The 26,419-nt window shown below is 40.0% G+C and overlaps 3 protein-coding genes across 4 annotated transcripts; 2 read left to right on the forward strand and 1 right to left on the reverse strand.

The window, feature by feature from the left end:
- Positions 1-1,926: 1,926 nt before the first annotated feature.
- On the forward strand, positions 1,927-5,005 carry sebox (SEBOX homeobox). The gene is made up of 3 exons (XM_085380955.1): positions 1,927-2,293; positions 2,832-3,037; positions 4,120-5,005. The coding sequence occupies exons 1-3, from the start codon at positions 2,191-2,193 to the stop codon at positions 4,816-4,818; spliced, it is 1,008 nt and encodes a 335-aa protein (XP_085237081.1). The 5' UTR covers positions 1,927-2,190; the 3' UTR covers positions 4,819-5,005.
- A 2,872-nt stretch (positions 5,006-7,877) lies between these two features.
- vma12 (vacuolar ATPase assembly factor VMA12) lies at positions 7,878-10,995 on the reverse strand. Its single transcript, XM_085379645.1, has 6 exons — positions 10,602-10,995; positions 10,402-10,475; positions 10,091-10,180; positions 8,685-8,727; positions 8,496-8,608; positions 7,878-8,388 (listed from the first exon to the last, which is right to left on the reverse strand). The coding sequence occupies exons 1-6, from the start codon at positions 10,783-10,785 to the stop codon at positions 8,293-8,295; spliced, it is 600 nt and encodes a 199-aa protein (XP_085235771.1). The 5' UTR covers positions 10,786-10,995; the 3' UTR covers positions 7,878-8,292.
- Positions 10,996-11,872: 877 nt separating this feature from the next.
- On the forward strand, positions 11,873-26,419 carry poldip2 (polymerase (DNA-directed), delta interacting protein 2). Of its 2 annotated transcripts, none has more exons than XM_085379643.1 (11): positions 11,873-12,081; positions 18,807-18,888; positions 19,732-19,829; positions 19,926-20,025; positions 20,246-20,321; positions 22,613-22,720; positions 23,106-23,242; positions 23,455-23,481; positions 23,571-23,696; positions 25,336-25,415; positions 25,508-26,419. In XM_085379643.1, exons 1-11 carry the CDS (start codon positions 11,897-11,899, stop codon positions 25,620-25,622), a joined length of 1,134 nt encoding a protein of 377 aa, XP_085235769.1. In that variant the 5' UTR covers positions 11,873-11,896; the 3' UTR covers positions 25,623-26,419. The 2 variants fall into 2 exon arrangements, with proteins under 2 accessions (XP_085235769.1, XP_085235770.1); XM_085379644.1 differs by having other exon boundaries at positions 18,813-18,888.

The following is a 26,419-nucleotide window of genomic DNA, read 5'->3' on the forward strand; positions in this document are numbered from 1 at the left end:
TCAAATATATTACCTAAAGATCGATTCTGCTTGGAAGTTCCAGTTAACTGGATAGACTTTCAGTGTTACTTGGTCAGAAAGCCATAGTGCTGTGCTTCTGTCTCTCCTAAATTATAACAGCTGGCAGGTCAGGTTTGTTGTTATGACCATGATCTTCTTCAAAACCTAACCAAGTAGTTTTTAAGCCTGACAATTGAGTAGAAGATTAAGTATAAGTATTAAGCAAGAAAAAAAAAGAAAAGAAAGAAAAAACAGCAAGTGAGAAAAAGCAAGTGTAAAACACAAAGGGATGCCCAACTCATGAACAAACCATGATCCAACCTCATAATGTGGACTGTGCCTGACGTCTAGAATGTAAATTATCTCATGGGAACTGTAGGAGCAATGTAACGGTAGACACAGAAGACAAAACCTACTATGTGACACCCCAGGATAGTTGGGATTCCTGCTTTTCTTGACCTGGTTGAACAAAATCAGCACAAGTTACTGAAAAAGACTGAATAATAAGATTATTTTTCCATTATTGTCTTTCCAGTGTCCAACTAGTGTTGACACCAAACTGTGTAATGGAAAGGCATCTACATATATTGTGTTCTCAAGCTTTAAACAAAAACATGACCCTAACACCTGTACACTCTCAGAAATAGGGCTAAAGTGAAAAGTTCATTATTTTTCTTACATAACCAAACTCCCTACGAAGGATTTAAAATTCAAATAAATATTTCCCATGGGCGCCGTCAGGGGGAGAAAAATTACGGATTCTAAGCGCCCGTAACTTTATTTTATTTTTTTATTTTTTAACAAAAATTATTAGCCCATCAATATGGCTTCCATACATGACCATAAATGCGGTTTGCTTCAAAGGTGTTTGTTTCCTAATATTGGTTTTGTTTTGTTTTTCGAAACAAAGAGTAAATCCAGTCAACCTCTGACCCCACCTCCCCCGTCCTTATTTCGTGATTTGGTTTAGTCCAGGTGCACGCGCTGACGCTGAACTTTGGAGCGGTAGGAAAAGAGACAGGTGGAAATATACTTGTACATGAAAGAAACTGCTTGACTTTCCTAGTGTTTGCTAGCTTACCTCATTTCTTATTTTATTATTTTTTTTATACTTTAGTCAACAAGTAATTGGTGCAGGCAGACCTTCTATGTATACTAAATCACATATCTGCCGGCTTGCTGCAAGAACCAACAGACCAAACCTCTGGCTCAGGCTTGGCTGTCCCACTCATATCACCCCACACCCACACACCTGACACTGAACCAGCCTCACTGATATCTGAAGAAGCAGGTGAGTTATTTTATGTCAAACATGTGTCTAGTTGCAGCAGGCCTCTTGAGAATTTTTTTTTATAATAATACATTATCTTTATAAGCCACATAAACAGCATTTTTGGAGGAGTGTGACTGTTGCAGGTGGTGAGCGCTTTTAGTGAGCAAAAACAGATTAAACCTATTTGAGTTCCACTAGGTCTCAGGGCAGAGATATATTTTAGTTCAATAAGGTACTTTATTTTCTGTGTGTGCTCAGTAGTTTATTTCAGTGTTCAGATGTACTCTGCAAGTACAGTCACACTGTTTACTGGTGACATTTATCACATTAGCTGTTAGCTTGAGAAGGACGATGTAGCAGAACACAAAGATTATCAAGTGTCATAATCTGACATCACATGAGATGTTTTGTTTGGTGGGGGGGGAAAGAGGTCATAAAGACTGCAGCAGATTAAATAGTCTAACGACCTACTTGGAAAAAATGCAGAATAATTCAATGTACGATATATATATATATATATATATATATATATATATATATATATATATATATATATATATATATGTGTGTGTGTGTGTGTGTGTGTGTGTGTGTGTGTTTCTGCAAGATGGACTTTAAAGAATATATGATCTGTATCATGATGACATTTGGCTGAGAAAAAAAAAAATAAATGTAGGCTCATTTCGGAAATCTTCTCTCAGGACCTATAAAAATGACTCTATAAATGGTGCCTGAGCAGGTCCGGAAGACTTAAAGAGGCAGGAAAACAAGTCAGTAAGTAATTGGAGATTTACTGGATGCAGAGGGCTGGGTGTCCCATCTGATCTGAACGCGGTATAAGAAGCTCCTGACTCCTCCTCAACTCTCAGCATCGGTGAAGGCGAGCGGCAGAGGTGTGTTTGTGTGTGTGTGGAGTTATGGCTCTGTTCATGGACTCAGACTTCTCTTTACTCAAGCAGAACCAGCAGAAAGACCTGGCAGATTTCAAGGCATTATTCGGAGAACAGAAACACTCAAAAGGTGAGTCACAGAGAGCAAAAAACACTTTTGACTTTCTGACCGGCTGCTTCATAGAATCAGCTTTTCCCAACAAAACTCAATGAATGGTTGAATTATATTGTATATTACAATAAAATAGTCTAATAGGATAAAAGTAAACAAAAAGATGGCTGAGAAAATAAATCTGAAAGTTATTATTATAAATTTTTTTTATTCTTAACAGATACACATATTCCTAGGTTCAAGGCTATAATAAAATGTATTCTATAAAGTAAATAATTTCTAAATTACGAAAATATTTTTTTTGTTCTTTAATTTCTTGTTAATAAATAAGTGTAATAATAATTATTATTATAATATAATAATGATAACAATAGTTATTATTACAATCCACGGTCAAACACAAAAGAACCTAAATGTTGACAAGTTTATGGGTTGTGATATTTTCCATCACCACAACAAGATTTCCCTTTCTGAAAGGCTGTTTATTTATTTATTATAGACCATTATTTTTTCAACTGTTTGACATTTTTCTTGATATTTGCATTGTAATTGGAAGATGCCCGCAGTGGGAGTGCCGTATCCTCTCCGGAGCCGGACAGAGGCATCGGTTTGATGGAGGGTCAGAGGAAAAGGAAGAGGACCATCTTCAGCCGTGCGCAGCTGTCTGAGCTGGAGCAGGCCTTCGCTGTGACCCCCTACCCGGACATCACCCTGCGGGAAAGGCTGGCCGCGCACACACACCTGCCTGAGAGCAAGATACAGGTGAGGCTGCTGGTCGGATGTTCAGTCTGAAACTCCAAGTTTCTCCTAGCCTATTTAAAGTGGCTGTAATGAAACAATTTACTTATTTTAATTTAATTTACACTATCTTGACTGATTTGTTGTTGGTCACGATGAACCCACAGAGAATAGGTCTCCTTTAGACCATGGAGACAATAATTGGGACCACTACAGCAAAAAAAATATCTTCAGTACATATTTTGTAGCTATTCTTTATAAATGATACTGTTCTTCTTTTTCTCAATTAAAGATCAAAATCATTAAAGAACTTAAAATAATAACAAATGAGCCCATATGACTATATATAGACTATATATATGACTCATATAAGGATAGTCATACCTGAAGTTAAGTCTGTTTTAGGCAGGCAGAGGATGATGTGATACCCGTTTTCTCTTTCTTTTATATTTACCAAGCATCTATCTGCCTTCTTTCCTTCTAAATATTTCTGTCCATGTTCTGTGTTCCTTTATGAAGTAAATGTTTATGTGTGATAAACGTTTTTGTCACACATGAAAACTCCAATCAAAGTCAGGAGACAGCTTAACCATGTCACATGTTAGCAAAGTCTCAATGTTACCCCAGCATAGGACCGGAGCTAACATGTCAAACAGCATTATAAAGTTTCCTCTACTCTTTACTGTTAATACTGTTAAATACTTCAGCATTATTAGTTGCAATATCTGGCAGAGCTTGTATGCAGAGTCACAAAAGAGGGTAAAAGTGTGGAGAGGATGTAAGGAAATTAGGAACTAATCCCAAATTGTTCTAATGCTTTATTGGATTATGAACATTAGAAAGAAAGCATTTAGGTGCACAAAAAGTGTTTGTGTGAATGGCTGAATGTGGCATGTTGTTTAAGATGCTTTGAGTGCTCAAGTAGAGTAAAAAAGCTTTATATAAGAGTCAGTCCATTTACGAAGACAAGAAAATTACAACCCAAAAAATCTATCTAACCCCAGTATTTGTTTTGATGAACATGGTACCCTGAGCAGAATTTGGATGCATAAACTGAAATTGGCTATGTAAGACTAATTCATTATAAATTTTGCCATTTCCCACAGGTGTGGTTCCAAAACAGAAGAGCTAGAAGTATTAAGACCGGTAGACTCTCCAAGTCCACCAAGTCTGTCCTTGGAGTTAGAGGTTTTGTGGATCCCTCCTCCGGCCCTGCGACTTCCACGTATTCAAACACTCTGGCAGACATGTTCAGGCCAGAACAGAACCACTCCTGTGAGGAGGTCCCGCAGATTTACTCAGATTGGATGCAAATCTACAGTAACCCCATGTCATCGCCACCATGTTCCTCATCCCTCCATCAGCAGTCCACTCGTAGCTGCTCCAAACCCTCAGAGTCTCGTCTCTGGGAAGAGGAGTACCACGGGCAGCAGCAACAGCACTTAGGAGCCTCACTCACTGGTTTCATTCCTGGTTCGTTTCATCAGTCCATCACCAGGCAGCCTCACCACGCTGCATCTACATGCTCCTATCAGGCCTTCAGGAACTTCAAGTCCCGGAGCTTGGCTCCATCTGGACCTCATCAGGCACTGTGCAGCGGAGGCACTGGAACTGGCGGTCATGCCTCAGTAGATCAGGTTGTCCCTTCCCACCCTCAGCCAATGTACTGGGAAATCTCTCAAGGTCAGGGACAGAACCACCACCACCACCATCATCACCCACAACTGGGACCACAGACCTCGATGGGATATATCTCAGACCTGATCTATAACGCTGCTATTGTTACCAATTTTCTTGAATTCTGATGAATGTATCAAAATCTGTCCTGTGTTTTACCACAGCTGATGAATTTCAGACAAGGCTGTAATACTGTGAAGTAGAGTAGAATTGTTACGATGCTGATTTGTCCAGTTGTATATTTTATGTTTTGAATTATGTCTTGTATATTTTGGGGAATAAACTGAGGCAACTGATCACAGTTTTGAATCTTACTGTTACTTGTCAAAAACAATTGTTCTTGTTTTTATTTTAATAGAATCTGTTATTTTTAAAATCTAATACAAATTAATTAAAAATGTTTTTTTTTAAGTTAGTTTTTAAAAATTTCTGATAGTATAAACTGCATTTTGTGAAGCTGGAAGTAAGCACATACAACATATGTAACATGAAGCTTGTTTCTTGTTTTCTTGTATAATCAAATAATACAACCGCAAATCATATTTTCACATAACTGTTCAGTTGTGTAGTTTATTTTGTTCAGTAGCAATACAAAGGTATTATTACCAAAATATGCAGAAAATATCAGTTCATTGAAATTATTATTATTCATTATTGTTAACTGTATGTTGTGTTTTAATATTGTAGCTTGCAAGGCTGGAACTACTTTACAGTACTAATATTACCAAAAACCCCACATTTTTTTATCTAGTTTTGAAAATAAATAATATTTAGCGAACATCATAGGTTAAAGTGAAAAAGTTCCCATTAGTTTGTACCACTGTAGTTCCCAAACTTGAAGCCTCATAAACTTGTAACATGTACTTTTTGTCAGTATTTTTTATTAAATTTAAGTGTCAGTTTTTAAGTAAGTCAAGTTTTTATAATCAAGTCACTTATTATATCCTTTTCAACCATTATATGCTACAGCTAATGATTTATCATGTATTTTTATTTAACCAAGTAACAGTTTGCCTACTAACAGTAATTAGGGGACTTTTAGGGGACAGCATGGCTTTAGGTAATATCAATTCTCTAACAATTAGCTATTAGGGTATTTTGGCTAATAGTTACCTAATTCCAACTAAGTGATTTTAACATTTACCCATTAGTTTTAGCAGCTCACCATAGCTTTTAGCTTATATCCTTTTTCTAGACATTTATCAAGTAGTTTTAGCATCTGTACTTTTTGTTATTTGAGCTACTTTTGGCTAACTACTTGAAACTGATAGTTGTTATTAACTGTTTCATATCTTTGTCAGTGGTGTCATAGACAGTATAAAGTCATCAGCCAAAGCAGTATCTTTTGTAATGTATTTAGTTCAAGCACAATCTTCAAGCCCCCCCCCCCCCCAAAAAAAAAAAAACCCAAAAAACTACTTGAATCACACAATTTGCCCTTTACCCACAGGGTATGTTGATGTCCTATCGGCATTTTTAATGAAACTTGTTCTTATTAACATTTTTTTAAAGAGCCAAATACACAAAGCTCTTGAAATTTTGAAAATGTATTAATGTCAGAAGTTGTATAACCTATGGTCAGATCTGAGAGATCTGACCATGAGAGATCTCTCCATCAGAGAGATACTGCTGTATACAGCAGTATCTGTGGTTTCTCCTCACAGAAGCCAGCTCCTGTTCTCCTGCTGAACCAGGACATGTTTAATGCTGTGACCCCAAGAGTATTATTTTTCAAAACATCCAGATTAAAATGATTCCTTGTGGTAGGATACCACGACAGGAATAATTATTTTCTAAATCAAAATATATTTTTATCATATCTCTTTGTGCTGTAAGTATCACAGGGTTTACATGGCCTAAGGGGAAGGGGAAAAATGAAAGCAAAATAAGAACTAAATTAAAGTCAGAGCTCTGGGTCTATCAGCTTACCGCCTCTGTAATTTGACCTGGATTTAAGTTTTGAAATATTACATTAGAGGCATAATACAGAGGCAAATATGACAGACGGGAGTGCCCACTGTTTGTCCAGAGCTGGACAGAGATCTCTGCATATCATAATCATTTTTAATACCAAATAATCTTTCAATAAACCTTTAATCCTGGTGTCAAATCTCAGATCTTAGGAAGAGACTTTTTTTTTGGTATTCCAGGATGCAGTCACATCTTTTAATCCTTCCACTGATATGACAGAACTTGACGGGGGGGCATAATTTACAGAACTATGAAACCTTATCTGGAGAGGGGATCAGTAAAAAAGGATCTTCTGTGTTGTAGGATACATGGTGTTGTTGTTCTCAGCATGATGATCTTAAAGCACAGCTACTGTACTGGACAGTAATCGGTTGTTTACGTGTTGTTCGGCTTGATATTTCACTTCAAACCAGATATAGTAAGCACAGATCAGGAGATTATTATTAGCACATCTGTCAGGTGGAAACCGTCCAGTAAACATTATGACTGACCATTATTACTGGCCACAGATGGTGACTTTTCCAGAAAAGTCAACACAAGGACATCCTCGTGGCAAAACAATAAGCCAAATGACTTAAAGTCTGTATGCTAGCTTCTTTTGATTGTTTAAAAAAAAACTTGCATTTATCATTGTTGGTTAGTTTTCTCTGTATATGCATTGGATCTGCCAAATATATTAAGCTTGTTGACTGGTTTTGACGTACTGGAAAATATGACTCTCTCAGTGTCAGGAGACAATGTTCATCTGTTGGGTCACATCACTTTTGTGCTGCCCAAGTTTTCATAGATGAAATAATAAAGAGCTAAAGGTGGTTATATATCTGAAAAGTTGTAAGTGCAACGAAGACTTCATGGTACCGACAACTTGTCCAAAGCATACGATTTGGCCTACACCATGTGAAATAGGCTATAGACCCCTCCAACATTGCAGGTTTTAAGAACTTTGAGTATCAATGTTTTCATCAAGCTAATACCACATTTAATGCGTGCAGGTGTCCAAGATGCAAATCTCCCCACTTGGCAGCCCTCTTAAAATGCTTTGGGACATTTATTGTTATTTGTTACTGGACTGCATGATCTAAACTAAATTTTTTTAAGGGTTGTCATCCGTTGCCACCTCAAGCTGCTCTTTTGTCTTCCCTGTGCTCCCCCCTTTGGTTGTGATCTACCAACAGCAACAGGCAGAAAATCCACAAATGGACATCTGAGATGAATGGACTGTTTTAGATGATTTATTTGATAAAAATCATATGAAATATGATTTCATCTCAGAGCAGAAAAGAACCTCATCATTCATTTTACACAGCAGAGAGGAAAAAACTACGCTGTAGTTTTAGAGTAAAAACAAAAATCTGGGAAATAAATACGAAGTATTTTGAGTATTTTCATTTCACTAGAAAGGGATGCAGAATGTCAAAGAACAAATACTTTGGAGCTTGGAACCATTTCTATTTAGAAATTCTCAGGACGTTTTATTTTTTCATCAATAATTCCTGAAACAATTCAAAAAGAAAGAAAGACCACAGAGGTTTCAGAGTGAGCGTTCTGCTCTGAACCACGGGCTTGGCTGTGGCTGCCAGAGGCCTTACAGACTCCTGCCTACAAGGTGTTGATTCCAAAGGTAACAGCTGCTATGGTTCCCCTAGGTCTCCCTCCATGGTCCGGACCAGGACATACAGCTCAGCAAGCCCAACTACTGATGCGGCGATCACCGCTGAGATCACCCGCTGCAAAACAAATGTTGGAAACAATTTCAGTAAAGCAAAACAAGAACGTCACAAAATACAGAGAAGTTTTATAATGGGACGGACAGCAGCAGGACCGCTTCTCTTACCGCCGTAGTCTCAGTGAACAAGTACTGACTGCCCATGTAGGAACAGGCAAAAGCAGCAACTATTGTAACCAGGAAGTTGAATATGGTGACCACAACTGCTTTGACTGACCGCACTGCAGAGAGAGAAGGTACATAAGCTAAGGATGCACAATCCAGCCTCTATAATGAGATGCTCAACAGTACACTCACCCTGCTGTCCGAAATCTGACAGCACGCCATGGCGGTTGATTTCCTGGAAAATCAAACAAAAAAAAGAAAACTGTTAAATATTTTCAAAATATAACTTGTGTGTGAACCCCACAATCAAACTCAGCACTTTGGAAAAAATGAGCACATTTTCTCTGTCTTTGGAAAAATGCATAATTTTAAAAAAAATGAATGAGAACAATTTAAATCGTGGCTCAAGAGTTGGGAGTTCGCCTTGTAATGGGAAGGTTGCCGGTTCGAGCCCCGGCTTGGACAGTCTCGGTCGTTGTGTCCTTGGGCAAGACACTTCACCCGTTGCCTACTGGTGGTGGTCAGAGGGCCTGGTGGCGCCAGTGTCCGGCAGCCTCGCCTCTGTCAGTGCGCCCCAGGGTGGCTGTGGCTACAATGTAGCTTACCATCACCAGTGTGTGAATGTGTGCGTGAATGGGTGGATGACTGGATATGTAAAGCGCTTTGGGGTCCTTAGGGACTAGAAAAGCGCTATATAAATACAGGCCATTTACCATTTAGGCCATTTTAAAAGACAGGGTTAAGACAACGGAAGAGAATTCCACAGCCTTGGTGCCTGAAAAGCCCAATCCCCACGTGTTTTGAAACTAGTACGTGGACCAATAGTAACTTCTGACCTGAAGACCTAAGTGCTTGGGAAGATGCATGAGGTTTCAACAGGTCAGAGATATACTGGGGAGCTTCACCATGTAGAGCTCTAAAAGTTAAAACTAAAATTTTAAAATGAAACCTAAAGTTTACTGGCAACCAATGAAGAGAAGCCAAAACTAGAGTAATATGTGACCTCTTCTTAGTGCCAGTTAAAAGTCTTGCCGCAGAATTCTGTAAAGTCTGAAGGCCATCCAAAGCTGATTTGTTGAAACAAGTAAAAAAGACCGTTAATACAATTCAAATGAGAAGAAATAGAAACATGAATAATCATCTCAAGTTCTGCCTTTGACACCAGTAGTCTGAGTTTAGACATGTTTCTTAGATGATAAAAACAGTTCAGAACCAGCTGTTTGGAGTGACTCTCTGGCGACATTGAACTGTCAAATATGACACCCAAATTTCTATATAATTTCTATAAGACTTGCAAAATATTCTGTTCTGGCATTTTTTTTTTATCATGTCGTTAAGTGAGAAAGTAGACTTCTTCAGATGTACATTATGAACCTCAAGCTTGGAAGCCATCCATAAACATTCTAACTTGCAATCTATCTATATTTTTTTATTTGCATTACATCACCATCCCATCGTTTTAAGAACTGGCATGGACGAGGATGGTTTGTACTCCTCACCATGAGAAAAACAAACAAACATCCAAACATTTCAACAGCACACCCAGTGTATCGACCCTGAAATGGCAAAGATGCTTTTAATATTAACAAAAAATGTACCTGAGCATTGACATTTCTTGTGATCCTTTTGTATTCTTCATTGGCTAGTTTAGCTTTAATCTTCTCAAGACGGGCGACCAGCTCAGGGTTCTGAAGTGAGAGGAAGAAGTCACAGTTTAGTTTTTCTCATTACACTGGCTGGGCCTTCTGTGAAAACACTCTAATTACACGGGGCCAAGTTGCAGAAATTACTACATGTTAACACTGCAGTAGGTCTACAGACCTATGGTCTATCACTCACATGTGAATACAGTGTAACAGCAAAGGATGCGCATGAGTGTACATCACAAAACGTGCAGGAATTTACTTACCCTAGGAGGCTTCACGATTTCAGGCAGGTGAAGCGAGCTATCCTCCAGCAACTCATGCAGGTAGAATGGATGCCCTGGATAAATGCAGGCACGGTAAAAAATGTTATGAAATTGTACACACACACACACACACACACACACACACACACACACACACACACACACACACACACACACTTTTCAGTTTTTTCTTTTTTCACCATTGTCCTGAAGATATTTCTTGATCTTCCTCGCTGTACTGAATGGCAGGATTGTTGGTTCCGGTTTTTCAAGAACCTCCTCCAGCTCTTCTCCCAATGCTCGAGGAAGAGCTGACTCCGACTTTCCCAGTAAATGTGTCACTTTATTTCTGAATTTATCCCCCACCACAAATGCAGAAGCCATGATGCACCAAAAATTAAACGAGTTTTTTCGAAGCAACTATTTAAATAACGTTTTCTGTCAAACCTGGCCTCAATATAAACACGGGCTTTACTTTATATCTACTGAAATGTACCGTTTAAAAACGAAACCCAGCATCTGCTAAAAACAAATAAAAACCCTGGTACGCAGCCATATTGCTTGTCTTGTGACAGGCTGACGTAATCGCTCACGTGACCATCTTCCTGACGTTTTATTTACGTTTTTTTTCTTTTTTTTTTTGTAAAACATCAGTCATATATATATTATTGTGAAAACGCCAAGACGCCAATACGCCAAGTTTATAATAATGATTTGTTTCATTTTTAACTTAAACGTTTCTCACGACATGACACCTTACCTTTTGTGCCCCACTGCTGTCAGACTCCATAATAAAGACTTTAACTGATCAAGCACACACATCCATACATATGCTATAATACTAAGTGCAATAATCCTTTCTGTCATCGTTGTATTTTTACTCAGTTGTATATAGTATTTGTATTTGTATTCTATTTTTATCTTATTGTATATTTATTTTATTTTATTCTACTGTATATAGTATTTTATTTTATTCTATTCTGTACAGTTGTGTACTGTATTTATTCTTATTGTATTCTAATTTTTGCCTCATAACTTTTGCACTGTCCACTTCCTGCTGTGACAAAACAAATTTCCCACGTGTGGGACTAATAAAGGTTATCTTATCTTATCTTATCTTATCTTAAAGGACTCATCATAAACTCGTAGAACTTACCGCTTTTGCATTACTAAGCTTTGACACAAATTTAAGCAACAGTACTTTTGATGGGACACAACTTTCCAACACTAAATTGTCCCAAACTACCGGTGCGCAATCAGCATTTTAACCAATGTAATGGTGGAATGAAAATAAAGGAGTGTTAAACTTTTATTTTCAGACTACAATGAAGGTCATATTTGTTGTAAACGAAAATAATTAAAAGAAGGTTACTGAACGTTAAGCGTTTGGTTCTGTTATTACAGTCGTTCCATGAAGGCAGCTCAGCTATGATTGGCTCTCAGCGCTGGAGGACAAACGATATAATACGTGTGTGACTGTGCTAGTATTGGAAAGATGGCGGCTAGTGCATTACGTCGAGGGTTGTTGAGTAGTGTCAGTAAATACAACAAGAAGCATGCTCACAGAATACTGAGTGTCGTTGACACCAGCTGCGGGTTCGAGGCATACAGACCGCGGTTACTATGCCGAGCTTGCGGCCTGCCTGACGGTGTTCAGCAGAGGAGGTTTATGTCGTCACGGTAAGAATCCTCAACTGTCCTAATATGCCAGAGCTAGCATGCTAAAGACTTTAGCTAAGCACGAGCTCTTCAAAATGGCACCGTTAGTTAAAGACACTGGCCATGCTGCTATTAAGTGGACAGTTGCCTGTAGGTAGATGATACCTGCATAGTGAGTCCGATGTGCAAATGAATTGGGACTCAGAGCAAGGGTGATGTGCAGAGCTGTTGTAACTACAGAGGAAGAAAGCTGATGAGCCATACCATAAAGATATGTGAAGCAGTTTTTGAAGTTAGGTTATAAAGAGAGGTGGTGATCAGTGAGCAGCAGTGTGGCTTCAGAGCACTACAGATTTGATGTTTGCTTTAAGAGTGTTGATGGAGAAGTATAGAGAAGTTTATAAGGCGCTTCACTGTGTCTTTGTGGATCGGAGAAGACGTGATTGGGTGCTAAGAGAGGAACTGTAGTACTGCATGTGGACGTCAGGAGTGTTAGAAGTATAGAAGGGTGGTGCAGGACATGTATGAGGGCAAGCCAGACAGTGCTGAGGTGTGTGGTTGGAGTAAAAGGTGAGATTTACAACTGAGATCAGATCTGGGCTCCTTATTTGCAGTGATGATGACAGGCTGATAGTTGAGGTCAGGCAGGAGTCTCCGTGCCATGTTTGCAGACAACACATTAGAAAGCGAGGTGTGATCTGTAGTGAGAGTAGGTAGGAGCAGGTGGTAGAGAGCCTGGAGAGGTGGAGGTATGCTCTGGAAAGAAGAGACATGAAAGTTAATAGAAGCAAGACAGAATGCATGTGTGTGAATAAGCAGGAGGCAGGTGTAAGAGTGATGCAGGCAGCAGAGGTAGTAAAGGGAGATGTTTTAAAATACATGGGTCCAGCTGTCCAAAAAAGGGGAAGGATTACATGGTAGTAACCGAGACCTGCTGTGATGTATAGTTTGGAGATGGTGGCACTAACATAAACACATTTGGCAGAGCTGAAGATGGTAAGATTTTCATTTGGAGTGACCAGGACGAAGACCTCAGGGGGACAGCTCAGTTTGAGCAGGTTGGAGGCAAAGCTAGAAAGGTGAGGCTGAGATGTTTGAACATGTGCATAAGAGAGAGAAAGCTGATTAACTGGCTAAAGCACATTGAATATGGAGCTGCCAGGCAGGAAGAAAAGTTGAATAACACATAAAAGATTCATGGATGTAGTGAGTGAAAGAGAACATGGTGTGACAGAGGAGAATGCTGGGATATGGTGAGATGGAGGCAGATAATCTGCTGTGGCGACCCATGGGTACCTCGAGTTTTTCCACGTACAATAGTTGAAATGTCTTTATTGTAACCATCGGGTATCAATTGCAATAGCATTAATAAGCTATCTGCATGTAATTCGCTGAAATGTTTTTTTTCTCCCACACGCTGCGAATGCATCTTTAATCTCCCCCTTCTTTTCTACCTGGCACACTGCACTGAACATGCATGTTTATATTTTACCAGATAGGAAAATACTGCAAATAAAATGTTAAATAAACCAGCTGTGATTTCTAGGGGTGCAACGATATTCGTATCGATATTGAACCGTTCGATACAGTGCTTTCGGTTCGGTACGCATATGTATCGAACAATACAACATTTGTAATTTATTTTATCAACTTTCCTTCTGACGATGCTGTCTGTGTGGAGCGCTCAGTGAATCTGCGTTCGACTACTCCGCCTAGGCTGCACTGTCGAGCGCAGATCCACTGAGCGCTCCACACAGACAGCATAGTCAGAAGGAAGAGCGCAGGGCAAGCTAGCGAGACAGAAGTTAAGCTCTCCTTGCAACATGGACCTCCCCCACCCTCATTCAGATCTGGCGTTTGGAATTATTTTGGTTTTCATGTGACGTATGACCCTGAAGGTAAGCGCGTCATGGACTAAAGTAAAACAGTATGTTGGATGTGCCACGCAATGCTCAATTACATGGGTGGGAGCTAGTGTGTTAGCGCAGTTAGCTCGTTAACGTGTTGGCCGTCTAGCCCCATGCACGGGGCTATCAGGGCTAGCTCGTTAACGGAGATTTGCCGTGTTGTGGCGTTAAGGTCATTTTAACGAGGTTAACCTGAAAGCACTAGTGGGAACACAACGAATATGACTGCACATTTACGCCGACATCATCCTAGTGCAAAGACAAAAACAACAAGCATGCATGCTACAAACTTTACCTGAGTCATTTAGACAGCTGTTAGCACAGGATTCTCCTTATGGGGACCTGATATGTTTAATATGCTGCTGAGAATATAGCCCAGAAGAAGTGGATAGTATAGCTTTTATTTTGGAAAGAGCCATTTCTCTGTAATAAACTCTTTTCCAAAGATGAGTGATTCCTCAATCAGATACAGGGCTTGCAATATCGCTAGCCCGACGTCCTGGGGCTAGCGATTTTTCCAGTCGGGCTACCAAAATCTATCTCTGCCCTGCCTGTCCGGCTATTGTAGGAAGGAAAAATATATGTCAATGCTTTTGCATTCTTTCGGAAATGTAGCTGGGTAATTATGTCATTGGCATCGGTGAGCCACTGTCAATATGTGACATATTGAAATCGCATTTGAATTTGCGCTTGTTTTTTTGCTTTCACTTTGCAATCGCGTGAACTGTGTATAGAGAGCGACAGTACTGATTGGTGAGTGATGATAATTTGTGCACCAATTCCTCTGACATCGTCTTATCAATCGTTAGCTTACTATGCAAACATGACAAGTGAAATCTCCCGCAGCTTAAACATGTGAGAGGTTGATCGCGCAGAGAATCGCTGAGCTTATGTGAGTGCGTGTGTAAAAGCAGCAGGATATATATTTTAGTTCTGCTGAGCCAAATAAGACAGGTCAGGGTGAAGAAGTGACAGCCAAAGAAAAGCTTACCGCAAAACGGAAAAGTTATGACACATCAGACTATAAGGCAAAAAGAAAGTGCAGCTTTATGGTTTCATGACCAAAATAATTTCTGAGGCTGCGATATGATGAGCTAAATAACCAGGGGTGCACATAAGTGGTCCGCAGGTGCGCATTCGCTGTCAAAATAAAAAACACGCACAAGGGTTAGGGTTAAATTTAAAAACTGTACTTTTGAGTTAAAATATATATTTATAATTTTAATAAATGACAAATTAAAAAGGCATGAACATTTTATTTTGTATCGAAAAAATATCGAACCGTGACACCAAAGTATCGAACCAAACCGTGAATTTTGTGTATCGTTGCACCCCTAGTGATTTCCTGTGACTGTTCTTGGTCAGTCCTTTTTGTAGTCACTATCTAGACTTTTGTTTCTGTAATTTGAGGTCATCACATTTTTTATTGTATAGATTTTATACGTCATAAGCATAAAAAGCACCCTTTTCATTTCGGTTGTTTTATATTGTCTTGTGAATTATTGCTTGATGTCCTTTTTTGTTGCTATGATATTTTGTTAAAGGTCTAGTGTTGACCACAGAGAGACTTACTGTGACTGTAGTCATTTGTGAAAAATCTCTGTGTAGAACTAATGGTTAAAAAGTAGTTGAAATAAAACCTTTCATTTCATTCAGGTTTTTTGTATTCAAAGAAGGGAAAAAAAGAACATTGAATGGTCGATTTGAATGCGTATACCAGTGCAATTTTAGGCTCTATATGGATTTTGGAGGTTAAACATATCACTGTGTATATATGGTGATGTAGCCAAAAAAATATTGTGATTTTAGATTTTCCTCATATTGCCCAGCCCTACTTTAGAGTCCATCTGAAAGAGGAGGATTTACCAGCAAGAAATGAAGAAATCACAGATATTGGCTGTTAAGTAGCTTGCCAGCATTAGTTGAGCTGCACTTGATGTTGTTACTGCTTCCAACCTATGGCGTCAATTCAGTACATGTTTAACTACACAGTAAACATTTGGGAAGATTCTTCTTCAGTGGTTTGGCAGTTTTGAAAGAATTTAGTAGCACAAATATAGGCTTTGAAAAGTTATTCAGCAATATCTGCGTTATCCTGATAGTGTATTGTATTATTTCCTTATTATTAATGCTGGCACTGTCATTTTAGTGAAGAGAACAACTGAGAGACCCTTAAAACATTTGGTGCTGCACAGGCTGCAGTTTGCAGGCTGCACAGAGGCACTGTCTTATTAACATCATTCAGACACCTGTTGGCTCCCTGTCAGTATCTCAGTTTTGTGTGTTAATATTTGCCTCTCCTGTTATTTAGGACTTAAATCAACCCAATACTTAATCGTTGATGATTGGTGGACTGATCTTATACAGTCAGACCTGGTAATGGGAGAATTACCTTGGTGTAAATAAAGTTAATTGTCTTACTGCTGACAGGCTTGTACCAAATATTATATACTGAAACTAAAAATGGAGTTGTATTAACCACCGACAGCATTGCAGCAACCACAAAAGCAGTATTTCTTTAAGATTAACACTTAATCTAGTTATTCTTAATTTTAAAATTGGGCATATAATTCCCCGGGTCATTATCAGGCCTTAAAATTCAGTACAGGCTTGCAAGTATTAACTGTAAAGCTTGTATAATATTGTAAATTTATACATGACTTCAGTGATCTAATGTGTACAGTAAGACTGGCAAGAAGAGCCGTGAGCTGACATCCAAGCACTCTGCAATCTTTCCCTGTCTCTGCAAGACTGGGATGTATCAGGAAGACTCAGTAGCAAACACAGGCAGGAATCAGAGATGTGTGCTTGGAAGAAATCCAGGCATGGACTAGCTGGTTAAAAATATAAATATATATGAACTGACATTGTTTGTGCTCAGGAAAAAAATGCTGAAAGGACGTGTGTAAACAGGCGTGCCAGTGAAATTGATGTTAAACAGGTTAACGTGTCATCTCTAGTAGAAGCAACAGCAAAATTAAAGTTTCAGATTAACTGGATCAGTATGTATCTGTAGCTCAAATTTATAATGGAACTGCTCTGTAAACTGGGAAGTGCAAGGAACAGAGCCGCAATGGAGACAATAGAAAAGAGCCAGCAGACAAAGTACAGTTGTGTCAGCTGAAGGAGGAAGATGAAACACAACCTACTGTAAGAAAAGACCGTAGTAAAGCTCCCAAGGAGTAGTGAAGATTTTAACTTTGCTTACTGCTCATGCTTTTATTGTACTGTAGCTCTGGCTTTCAGTCTTTTTCTAGATATTCTTAATGTTTATTAATTAGTTGTGTGGACAGTGAAATGGTTAGCTCATTATTGATTTCTCAGCTTTGGTTTCACGTCCTCAATGGTCACCAGTGAAAGCCCAAAGATTGCAGGTGTGGACAGAAAGAGGCAGAGTGTGCTTGATTTATCTGTTCTGTGAGAGAGAGTAAAGGTGGGTGGACAGGTGGGTGAGTGCCCACACGCTGGTTGGAATAGCAGCGGTGAATCAGCACACTCTTGTATCGTTAAGATTTGTTTATGCAACCTTTTCCTTGTGTAATGATATCTCATGACATACTGATATTTTTATATTTTTACCAAGCTTTTCTGTGATATGTTGACTGCTCAATGGCACAAATCCCCAACCCAAATGGATGGATAGTGACATGGATAGTTTCTGTTCTTGGCAAGGCGTGTTGTTGACAAGGGCTAGCTGTTGGCTGAGGCTGGGTCCAGAGTTTGTAGCAGTGTGGCTAAATTTAGATTGGCGATTATCTGTGGACAGTGTATCGACTTGTCTCAGATTGCTGCACAAGTAGAAAGTGAAGAGGAGCCCAGAGGGGTTAAAGAGTAACTTAGGCCAGTTGTGCATGTTTGCATAGGCTCATTCTTGTTCTCATCATTTGACATCTTTAAAGTGTTCATCCATATTCTAAAGTCTTTGGGCTGGAGGCTATCCCAGCAGCACAGAGACTGCACCACCCTGACCTCGGGGCAAATACTGCACTCTCTTGTTTCTTATTAGTGGGACAACAACCCTAACCTGTTTTGATAAAACATTGTCACCAAGTGGTTACAGTTTCGCAGGTTCGTATTGCACTGAGTGGCCATTATACCCCCTGCAGTTTTTGGCACTTCCACGTTGACTCAATTTTCAGCCCTCTCTCGTCATGATTGACATTTCTGCCTGGATTGCATCTGAACTTGGTTTGTCTTTCAAGCAAAGTTGAGATGGTCACCCATCAGAACTGAGTACAGTATTGTCCTCCCGATCTTACCCAGAGGTATTCATTCAGAATCTGCATGTTCGTTGTTTTGTAACCATATTTCTAATAAAAGCAGCTTACCTTGTGATTATTCTTGTGCAATACAACTTGTCCAACTTGGTGTGTAATATTAAATCTCCCCGTCCATATATCCACCTCATTAATCCCTGCTCTTCATTTCTGTTGTGAAGATTAGCTTTGCAGGAAGCACAGAATAAGAGTGTTATTTATATGAAGTGACCAGCTGTTGTTATCGGTGCCAACACGTATTGTTTGTTTTGTTCTGAAATAATGATGGGGGCATGGAGTTTGAGACCAACTGTATTTGAACAAAACACCTCAACGGTCAAGTGTTAACAATATTATCAAACTGTGATTGAGATCAGGGCTGAAGAGTCTGCAGGACCTGTCTTCCTATAGGGCTTAATGCATATTTTTTCCATAGGATGGCAAATTCCAAATTGCTGTCGTTGCATCTATGGAATTTCCCGACCCGGTGTGCTGTCCCATACATGATTTGTTGGTTCAATTTTTGTGTAGCATGCAGACCCACACAGATTCAGAGTGTAATGATGTTGCCTGTTTTTGGCAGGAACAGGCCTGAGGGGAAGATTCTAGAGACTGTGGGAGTGTTTGAGGCTGTGAAGCAGCACGGCAAATATGAAACCGGACAGGTAAGACCTTCACACTTTATTCATGCTTATACCGAAGCTGATGATCTGGTTTAGCTGATGATCTGGTTTAGCTCTTGTTCTTTCTCTTGTATTAGACAGATGACTAACATAAATTTCATAGGCCCTTCTACTGCACACGGACCATTACAGTGTTACAGAGTTAGATTACTCTGTAGCCTTGGTGAGTTTGGGCTAGTGGCTCATGAAGCAGTTCTCTGCCTGCTGCAGGTCACAGCAGACCTCCAAAGCAGTGCACTTGGAGTTTGAGAGTGGGAAGAGGCTCTGGACCAAAAAAATAAGTTCCATATGAGAATATTACAAAAAAAATATTAAAATTGGGGGCAGAATATACTTTAGAAGCCTGCCCAGGGAGGCTGCATGTGGAACTGCTTAGTTAACATAACTCCCAGAGATGAATAAGAAATGCCCTTTGACTACCGCGTGTGTGTGTGTCTCCCTTGCATGACTTTCTTTCTTTGTTCTTTAATCTTATTACTTTAGTGGTCAGACTTTAATTCCCTACTCTGGCACTGTATGATGGATCTTAAGTAGTGCAGAACAAAGCAACAGTGTGGAGAGGATAGAAACAGCTCTGCTCCAGTGTTCAGCATTACTGCCCATACCTTTGTCTATAGTTATACATGATGAACGACGCCAGAACAGTGAGTGAGAGAGAACAGGCCTATGAAACAGTTTATGTAACTCAGTGTTGTCCATATAACCTGTTTGCATCATCTCTTCTAGTGACTGTAATCCCATACAACATTGTGTGTATTGAGCGTCCTACATCTATAATTTCTGAAAGCCTTATCTCGTCGTTGTTGTTGTCGGGCTCTCCCCTAGCTGTTTCTCCACAGCGTGTTTGGCTACAGAGGCATCGTCTTGTTTCCATGGCACGCCCGCCTCTATGATCGAGACATCACCCCTCCCATGTCTGACAGGTAGGGTGGTCTGGGCTAAAATGCCCATCTCAGCTTGACTTTCTGCGTGGTTGTTTTGTGTGTTGTGTACTGATTTTGTAGTGCTTCTTCCTGCAGCAAACCTGAGCCCCCAGGGGCCCACGGCTCCAAGGAGGTGAAGGGGAAGACTCACACTTACTACCAAGTCCTCATTGACACCAGAGACTGCCCTCATATAGTAAGTATAACTTGTGCTTGTACTGAGATCATGTAGTTATTCAGAGCGTCAACCACTGTTTTGAGCTCAATTGTGGACACAGTCTGTGTGATCTCAGGCAGTGCAGTGGGTGGAAATGTTGCTAGGTGACAAGCCCTCCACTGTGGTGGACTCAAACTGTAGGTATTTATTAGTGTTGAGGTCTGCAGGTATGTAACTGTTGGTCTGTGCGCTGTGACAGTCTCAGAGGTCCCAGACGGAGGCAGTGACGTTTCTGGCCAACCACGATGACAGCAGGGCTCTGTACGCCATCCCAGGTATGCACACTGGTCAGGAGCCACTCACTCATACATCTGACTCACATTCTGATTGTTTTTCATTTATTTCTTATGGAGGCTTTTGTCATAATAAAAGACGGGAGATAGCTGGTGATTAGGGCTGGGTATCGTCACTGATTTCTAGAATCGATTCAATTCCGATTCACAAGGTCCCGAATCGATTTGATCCACGATTCGACTTAATTCGATTCAATTCAATTTGAATCTGGGAAATTTTGACAGCCAGAAATATTATAACTCAGATCAGTACATTTACATATTTTTGTATCTATAAAAAGGAAGCTGACACACGCAAGACTTTATCAAAGGTGTAAGCATCACAGCAGATGCCTTTGTGTCAAAGTAGCTGAGGATAAAACACAGAAAAACATGAATGTGATTTTCCTGGCCTGGGATTTTATAAAAATATTCTGCAGTAGATCAAAAACGAAAGAAAACCATTAATCAACACATGAACATTACCTCGGAAGTTACAGCGGTTTTATTAGAGACACGGCTAAGCGTTTTGCATTTTGCATAATTTTAAAAAGTTTAAATTTGTTCAGTATTGAACGGCAGAAATTAGGTTTTCTTTTCGGAAGTATATAAAACGAAAAAAAAAAGTCAGCCGACAGCGCTGTACACAACGGTAGACTTGTGCGTAACAAGCAAGCGAATAATGAAGAAAACTGATTTTTAGACAGGAAACTGTTCTTGAAGTACAGACAGACAGAGAGAGAGAGCTGTGCATCGTGGTCGACGCAAAACAGTAAAAGTAAGAGTGAATACATGACGATGTTTATGTGAAGCGTAGTTTGGATCTTCTTTTGCTGCTGGTTCGGTCAATATTGTTTGGCGAGACATCAAATTAACAGCTTTAGAATCCGCACATAAAGGGAACACAAAGCGCGGACCCGCCGACAGATCAGAATCAGCGAGCTGTCGGCTTTCAGCCCCGACTGTGAGAAAGGCGACACTCACTGATTCTGATCCACGGGTTTTGTCTTTGTGCAGAATCCGTGTTCCTGCTCTCATTTACTGTCTTAGCTGTTTGGTGGTTATTGAAATTTTGTGAGATTTCACCAGAGATTCTGGCAAAATAAATTTATATTAAAAAATCGATTCAGGATTTTAATGAATTGATTTTACGTTATCCAAGCCAGAATCGATTTTAATCGATAAATCAATTATAAAAACCCACCCCTACTGGTGATGTCTATCTTGGGGTCTTACAGTTGGCATTAGAAACTGGCGGTCATACTTTAAGCATTAAATTTGAGTCTGGCCCGAATAGAGCACACCTTATTTTTACACAGTCACATCCAACCTGCTGTCAGAGAGAAAAGGGCAAAAAAGCAGCTGGTGTTCTTTTATCAGTGCTGAGGAAATTACGTAATTTACTCAAAATGTTCAAATATTGAATTCTGTGAAAAGAGCATTTTTGATAATGGTAGTTATTAGGGCTGGGCCATATCATACCGGTCACGGTAATACCGGTATAATGTTGCGATAGAATATGGGTAAAATGCGCATGCGCTGTGCCTTTGTTTTCATACGCACATGGCGAAAAAGGCACTGCGGCGACGGAGAATGACAAGGGCGAAAGCGGATCGTTGAATGAAACAGATGAACCAGAATTGGTTTGTAAAAATGCTGCAACTTCAGTGGTGTGGAACTGGTTTAGCTTTCGTCCATCAGATACACAACAAAGCACTATTTTTGGTAGAGCATGCTAGCAGACCGCCGTTATTACTGTGTTGTTTGGAAAATACGGCACACTTAAAATCAATCCTTTGATTTTTCTGAAAGTCGACAGTGACCCTAACCCTGGACATTGGCCGACATATCCTCAGCATAACAGTGTATAATATCCACAAAACTTAAAAAGAGCTTATACACACGCAATATGGTAATATTATGTTGAAGCACAGTACGTATCACTCCGCGAGGCTCCTCCCTACGATAGACGTAATGCTCTGACAACCCATCAAGTGGTGCAATGTCCACTGGAAATGCCTTTTGGTTAAACTGTCAGCAAGGAATTTGCATTTGCACTGTTACATTTTTATATAACTTTAATGCAAAAAACAGCTGCTTGTTTAAGTGAAAATACATTGATGGTTTATTTTGCACTAATAAAGTTGTGGAGTTGTAAAGTATTTTGTCTAGTGTCAATTATATCGTCAGTTATATCGTTATCGCAAATTTTCAAATGTATATCGTGATAAATATTTTTAGTATCGCCCTGCTCTAGTAGTTATGATGGTTCTGTTTCTGGCTTTCCTCTTCAGGTCTGGACTATGTGAGCCATGAAGACATTCTGCCTTATAACTCCACAGAGCAGGTCCCCATCCAGCATGAGCTGTTTGAGCGCTTCCTCATGTACAACCCTTCAAAAAGTAAACGCAGATCTTTTTTCAGCTCTGTGGTTTTGTATAAGTCCAACAGGTTTCTTCTATATCTAACAGATGTAGTCGACATGTTTCCTTCCATAGCATTGTTGTTTCATAAAGTTGTGACAGACCTACATATCTTATGTATGTAGGTCTTATCTTGTAAACATGACGATCCTCTGGGCAGTTTCATGAATAAAGGTGGTGGTAATTTCTGCAGGATTGAGTGCTTGAGTGGCAAGTTTTGTAATGTTAAAGTTTATCCCTCCTATGTGAAACTGTCATTTGTAGTTTGACTTTTGGTTCCGATCCTTATAAGATCCACTCAATGGCCACCTAGAATGCCTAAGAAGCAGACTATTTTTAATGTGATTGTTTTTTGTTTTTGTAGTTCCTCCATTCACAGCCAGAGACACCCTTAAAGCATGGCAAGAGAAGAACCACCCCTGGCTGGAGCTCTCAGACGTCCACAGAGAGACAACTGAGAACATCAGAGTCACTGTCATCCCCTTCTACATGGGAATGAGGGTAGCTGGATCTTTACGGATATTACTTATATATTATTTGTTATTGCAGCACAGCCTGAGCCCCACCACCTCACAGCTCAAACACATTTCATTGGTGTTATTAGGTGTACTTGGCAAGATGTTGGCTTACAGCCTGTTTCTTTTTAATTTGTAGGCTTAAATGCTCCTCTGTAGTTTGCTTGAAATCTAAGGTTAATTCTTTGTTGTCCTTAGGAGGCCCAGAATTCTCATGTTTATTGGGTGAGTAGTTTTATATTTTATCATGTAAATTAAAGACAGTGAAACACAGAAATAAACAGCTCAAATCTGTTTGTGTTGTCTTCCTGCAGTGGCGCTACTGTATCCGTCTGGAGAACTTGGGCAACGAGGTGGTTCAGCTGAGAGAGAGACACTGGAGGATCTTCAGCCTATCAGGAACTCTGGAGACGGTCCGAGGACGAGGTGTCGTAGGCAGGGTGAGCATGCTTACAAACACGAGCAGAACCACAGACAGCAACGAGATGTGGAGTTGGACAAACGCAGCCGGCCACAGAACGACAGACACGATTAGCAATGACACACAATCCCTCTAAGATAATACTATTACATTAGTAATATTACACACCATATATGCATGCATGCCATATATTATATTATATTATATTACTTGTTTTTGACACTGAGGTATGTAATAGACTATGTGCACGTTAGCATATGCTACTTCCGGTGTGGAAACTCCTGTAGGGAGCTTTGTTTCCGGTGTCCTATTCGCGCCTTGTTTACGGTCCAAAACAAGTTAAGCAAATAAATGAATCAAGCGGCGATTTACATTTGGATTATAGAATTCTGATCTCATGCTTCATAAGACGTCCTTTAACCAAACATAGTCCACTTAAAGGACATCTGAGATGTAATTTTTTTTTTTTACTGTATTCTTTCATTACGTATCATTACATTGCATATTACATAGGGATGGGTACCGGTGTCCGGTGCCATGATGGCACCGGTTCTGACATAAACGGTAGTAACCAGACCGAAAAGCAGCGCACATTTCGGTGCTTTATTTCGGTGCTTTTTTTTCCTGAGCTGTGATACACTTCTAGCCAATCATTTTTACGTTTCCGAGGATAGTAGGCGGGGCCAGGTACGTACGTTCTTTTATGCAGAGCTACAGATTAAAAATGTCCAAGGCGAAGCGGTCAAAAGTCTGGCTGTACTTCACAGCAAAATATGCAAACTCAGCAGCCTGCAACAAGTGCTTTAAGCTGATACTGTGATACTGTCAAAGGAAGTAACACCTCGAATCCGATGAAACACCTGGCGACGCATAGCGTTGTTTTTTTTTTGTTTTTTTTAAAAGCCGAGAAATGCGCCGTATTTGATGGCAGCAGCAGCCGTTCTTCTCTGCGTGAGTAGCTTAATGTTGTTCGTGTGTAATTTACGTTGAGTAGGCTAACCACGTTATTACATTAATGCATGTAAGGTGAACTAGCAAACATCATCATAGCTACATGTGGCTGTCTTCTTGTTTGATGGCAGATACTCCCTTCACCCTGGCCAAAAAGGCTAAAATGACCAAAGAAAAAGAGGGAAACAGCTAAACATGAGAGGTTTTTGGACAAAGTTTGTATTTTTTCCATTGTTTAAGCACTGCTTCCAGCTAAGAGTGATACCATATATGCCCCATAGCTGCAGAAAAGGCTAACATTGTTATCTTTTTACAAAAAACCAGCTGACCATGAGAGGTTTTTGGACCAATTTTGTGTTCTCCATTCTTTAAGCACCGGTTCGAGCACCGTTTGAGCACCGGCACCGTTTCAAAAGTACCGATTTGGCACCGGTATCGGATAAAACCTAAACGATACCCATCCCTAATATTACATATCATATTAAAAATAAACATGCCTGACTGATGCAAAGGCCTCAACACCAGAGTATGAATGATGAATTTTTTCAAGACCCCAGTTCTGATATGATACAGATGCCTTGGCTCCGCTTGTCTGTTAGTATTTTGATCTGATTCCAGAGTTGAATGAACAGACTGTCATCCTGGCTGTGAGGAGGAGACTGTCGCGTTTGTTTAGAAATGCTCAGCTCTTTGTACTTACCTAACAGGAGCCGGTGTTGTCTAAAGAACAGCCAGCCTTCCAATACAGCAGCCACGTGTCTCTACAAGCCCCAAGTGGTCATATGTGGTGAGTCTACATCTACCTCTTTCTTCACATGCTATAAAATCCAAAGTATCTTCAGCTTTTCTCACTTAGTGTTTTTATTATTGTTGTTTTAGGGGAACGTTTCGCATCGAAAGAACTGATGGTTCCCACTTTGATGTCCGCATTCCTCCCTTCTCCTTGGAGAGCAACAAGGATGACAAAGCGCCTCCTGCTGGCTACACATTTTAAGTGTGTGCTACCACCCTCAAGCCCGGGATACGCTGCCAGTCCTGCTTGTGTCATTATCTAGAGTTGCCCCTGACTTGTAACATTGCTTCAGCCTTCAACCTGAGTCTAGCATCAGGAAAGCTAAGCAAAGGGGAAATTATTAGCAGTTTCTAGATTATCTAAATGCAGGCCCACCTTGCCTATTTTCTGCCCCCCCCCCCCCAGCATTAAATTCATTTAGGCTAGAAAATCAATCTGCAAGCCTGTGCACTGGAGGAGATCAGCACAGTGAAGTGGAAGAGAGCTGAGAGTTTGGAAGGTGAATTATTGCTGCCGAGCTGAAATATTGACCAGTTTATTTTTATACATGATGCAGTACTCTTGTCCTGAACCCTTTTTCGTTCTCCCCCAATTGTTGTTGTTTTGGGTTTTTTAGACACTTAAAGAGACAGAGAACGTGTCAAAGTGTGGGCCTGTTAGTGTAAAAGTACATAAGATTTACTGTGTCACAACAATGAAGCAAACTGGAAATTTAAAAAATATCTCACCCTGAAATGTCAAAAATGAAACCACATCTCTATAAATCTAAAGTACAGAAAGTCAAAATGGCAGCATAGCAGTATTTGGTAGTTTAGAAGTGGTCAGCAGTTACTATCTTGAGTTAGTGCAGAGTGGTCTGTCTGCTTTGCATGTATTAATTTGCTGTTGGCTAAAACTTCCCCAGGACGCCAAAAATCGAGTCATAAAGGAAAAACGTTAAACCTGACCCAGATTTGTTCTAATGCTGCTGTTTCTGGGGGGGGGATGATGATGATGAT

The sequence above is a fragment of the Rhamphochromis longiceps genome, linkage group LG14, assembly GCF_057381845.1.
Source record: "Rhamphochromis longiceps isolate RC_006_pf linkage group LG14, R_longiceps_female_GT1.1, whole genome shotgun sequence".
NCBI lineage: Eukaryota > Metazoa > Chordata > Actinopteri > Cichliformes > Cichlidae > Rhamphochromis > Rhamphochromis longiceps.